Source organism: Sus scrofa, chromosome 14 (assembly GCF_000003025.6).
Source record: "Sus scrofa isolate TJ Tabasco breed Duroc chromosome 14, Sscrofa11.1, whole genome shotgun sequence".
NCBI lineage: Eukaryota > Metazoa > Chordata > Mammalia > Artiodactyla > Suidae > Sus > Sus scrofa.
In genome coordinates this window covers 60,717,964-60,720,877 of record NC_010456.5, presented here as the reverse complement: position 1 = coordinate 60,720,877, position 2,914 = coordinate 60,717,964, and the positions used below count along the sequence as shown (strand labels likewise).

General features: G+C 72.2%; 1 protein-coding gene across 1 annotated transcript; it reads left to right on the top strand.

Annotated features, from left to right (window-relative positions):
- Positions 560-2,600, top strand: LOC110256821 (translation initiation factor IF-2-like). Its single transcript, XM_021073693.1, has 4 exons — positions 560-917; positions 1,092-1,387; positions 1,462-1,820; positions 1,922-2,600. The coding sequence occupies exons 1-4, from the start codon at positions 560-562 to the stop codon at positions 2,598-2,600; spliced, it is 1,692 nt and encodes a 563-aa protein (XP_020929352.1).

Here is a 2,914-nt window from a genome sequence, read left to right as displayed (position 1 = left end):
CCTGACCACGCAGGCCTGGGGCCCTAGCGGTGGTGGCGGCACCTGGGCCCTTCGCCGGAGCGGAGGCACGTTGGGCCACCGGGTCAGAGGCGCCCTGGACCCAAACGCGGGCATCTGGGCAGCTGGGCAGCTCGCTGGGTCTCCTCCACCGGTCCACCGCCCACGGCCTAGCTGAGCCTGGAGATGTGGGCCGCGTGCCGGCAGAGGGGCTCCCGCGGCTGCCCTGGGGCCTTCTGGCCGGCGTGTGCGCGGACAGCCCCTCGCAGCCCTTCCTCCGCCTCCCACAGCCCAGCGCTGGCCTGCACCGGCCGGGGCCTCGGGCCAGCGTCCCTTCCTCCCGCCCCTCCCTCCGCCCACCCCGAAAGGCTCCGGGAGCCGGGCCACGACCCTCGCGAGCACGGCCGGGGCACACACCCCACCCGACACCACCCCAACGTTTTGGTGTCGGCCACCCCCCTGCCTCAGTGCCAAGGGCCGGCTTTGACACGGGCCCCCGGCATCCCGGCGACTCAGCTTGAAAGGCGGTACCTGCCGGGGGATACGCCCCTTCCCTGGTTTGATGGGGGAGAGGGGGGTCCCGCAGAGGGTGAAGCGGCTCCGGTGGCGAGGGGAGCACCAGCTTGCGACGCTCTCTGGACACGAGGAGCACAGCGAGGAGCACGGCCCGCCTCCCCCGAGGGGCCAACCCCCTGACACGCTGCCTCGCGTGCAGGACCCGAAGCCCGGCTTCCCAGGAGCCCAACTCCCCGCCGGAGCTGGGCAAAAAACCGCACGTTCCCACGTCCAAGCCCCGTGTCTCTGGCTCCAGCCCTCTGCCTCCAAACCAGCCGCGGACCCTCAGAGCCCAGGCAGCCTGTCCACTGCCCAGATCCTCGGGCCTCGCGCCCCAACACGAATTCACTCCAGCACACGGGATGGCAGGACTCCGGCCCCTCACTGACTTGAGGCAAACTGAGGAGCCCGCGGGTCAGAGGCACAGGACGCACGGGCACGCGCGCACACACACGCAAGCACCCACACCCACCCACACACCCACCCACACACCCAAACCAGGCCGTGGGCGCCCCCCCCCGCCCCTCCCCGCCCCCCAGGTTCCTTCCATCCCTCCGTCCATCCAGCTCCCATCCCTTCCTGGGAGCCCAGAGATGCAGGCAGCCAGGGCCAGGCAGAGCTGCTCCGCTGGCGCTTTGGCGCCGTCTGGCGGACACCGGCCCGAACAGCAACGGCCAGCCCTTCCTCTGCCTCCAGCAGTGGGCCCCTGGCCTGCACTGGCCTGGGGGCCCTGGGGGCCCTGGCCGCCGCCGCCCCGTCTCCTGACCCCTCTCCCTGGCAGCGCACTGAGAGGCAGGATGGGCGCGGGGGGCCGGGGCGGGGCGACCCTCGCCCGGTCGGCCAGGACACTCACCCCGCAGGACACCATCCCGCTCCGTGACCTCCGACACCCCGCCTCTTGGGAGTCAGGAGGGCCGGCTGCCGGGCCATCGGCAGCCCTCGGCCCTGGCATGCGAGCTCGAGAGCAGGGACCTCCCAGGGGGTTGTCGCTTTTACCTGGATGATGCGGCGAGGCGCCTGGGCACAGGGGTCCAGCGGAGGAGGAGCAGGCTCGGGCGGAGCGGAGAGGGGCAGGATCTTCCGGAGGGAAGGGGCCCGGGGATAGGCTCGGTCCTCCCGCCCGCTCCCAGGCAACCCCCTCGCCCCTACCCCGAAAGACCAGCGCCTGGAAGCTGCCTTCACGACCGAGGGCCCAGCTGGCCAGAAGCCGGACGCCACGCCGGCCTCTTTCTAAACCTAGGGCACGGCGCGTCTCGGATCCCGGCCCGGTATTTCTGGGCCCGGTGCAGTGCCTCCTAACAAGCAGAGGGCCCTCGGGCCCGGGCCAGCCCAGCCAACTCCCTAGACACTGGGTCACCTGACCACGCAGGCCTGGGGCCCTAGCGGTGGTGGCGGCACCTGGGCCCTTCGCCGGAGCGGAGGCACGTTGGGCCACCGGGTCAGAGGCGCCCTGGACCCAAACGCGGGCATCTGGGCAGCTGGGCAGCTCGCTGGGTCTCCTCCACCGGTCCACCGCCCACGGCCTAGCTGAGCCTGGAGATGTGGGCCGCGTGCCGGCAGAGGGGCTCCCGCGGCTGCCCTGGGGCCTTCTGGCCGGCGTGTGCGCGGACAGCCCCTCGCAGCCCTTCCTCCGCCTCCCACAGCCCAGCGCTGGCCTGCACCGGCCGGGGCCTCGGGCCAGCGTCCCTTCCTCCCGCCCCTCCCTCCGCCCACCCCGAAAGGCTCCGGGAGCCGGGCCACGACCCTCGCGAGCACGGCCGGGGCACACACCCCACCCGACACCACCCCAACGTTTTGGTGTCGGCCACCCCCCTGCCTCAGTGCCAAGGGCCGGCTTTGACACGGGCCCCCGGCATCCCGGCGACTCAGCTGAAAGGCGGTACCTGCCGGGGGATACGCCCCTTCCCTGGTTTGATGGGGGAGAGGGGGGTCCCGCAGAGGGTGAAGCGGCTCCGGTGGCGAGGGGAGCACCAGCTTGCGACGCTCTCTGGACACGAGGAGCACAGCGAGGAGCACGGCCCGCCTCCCCCGAGGGGCCAACCCCCTGACACGCTGCCTCGCGTGCAGGACCCGAAGCCCGGCTTCCCAGGAGCCCAACTCCCCGCCGGAGCTGGGCAAAAAACCGCACGTTCCCACGTCCAAGCCCCGTGTCTCTGGCTCCAGCCCTCTGCCTCCAAACCAGCCGCGGACCCTCAGAGCCCAGGCAGCCTGTCCACTGCCCAGATCCTCGGGCCTCGCGCCCCAACACGAATTCACTCCAGCACACGGGATGGCAGGACTCCGGCCCCTCACTGACTTGAGGCAAACTGAGGAGCCCGCGGGTCAGAGGCACAGGACGCACGGGCACGCGCGCACACACACG

What these genes read in the sequence shown, in the direction of transcription:
- LOC110256821 (XM_021073693.1), top strand. Translation starts at nt 560, where the DNA reads ATGGGGGAGAGGGGGGTCCCGCAGAGGGTGAAGCGGCTCCGGTGGCGA. An exon ending in TCACTCCAGCACACGGGATG is followed by an intron (nt 918 to 1,091) that starts GCAGGACTCCGG and finishes CCCGCCCCCCAG; the next exon opens with GTTCCTTCCATCCCTCCGTC. An exon ending in GCGTCTCGGATCCCGGCCCG is followed by an intron (nt 1,821 to 1,921) that starts GTATTTCTGGGC and finishes CTGACCACGCAG; the next exon opens with GCCTGGGGCCCTAGCGGTGG.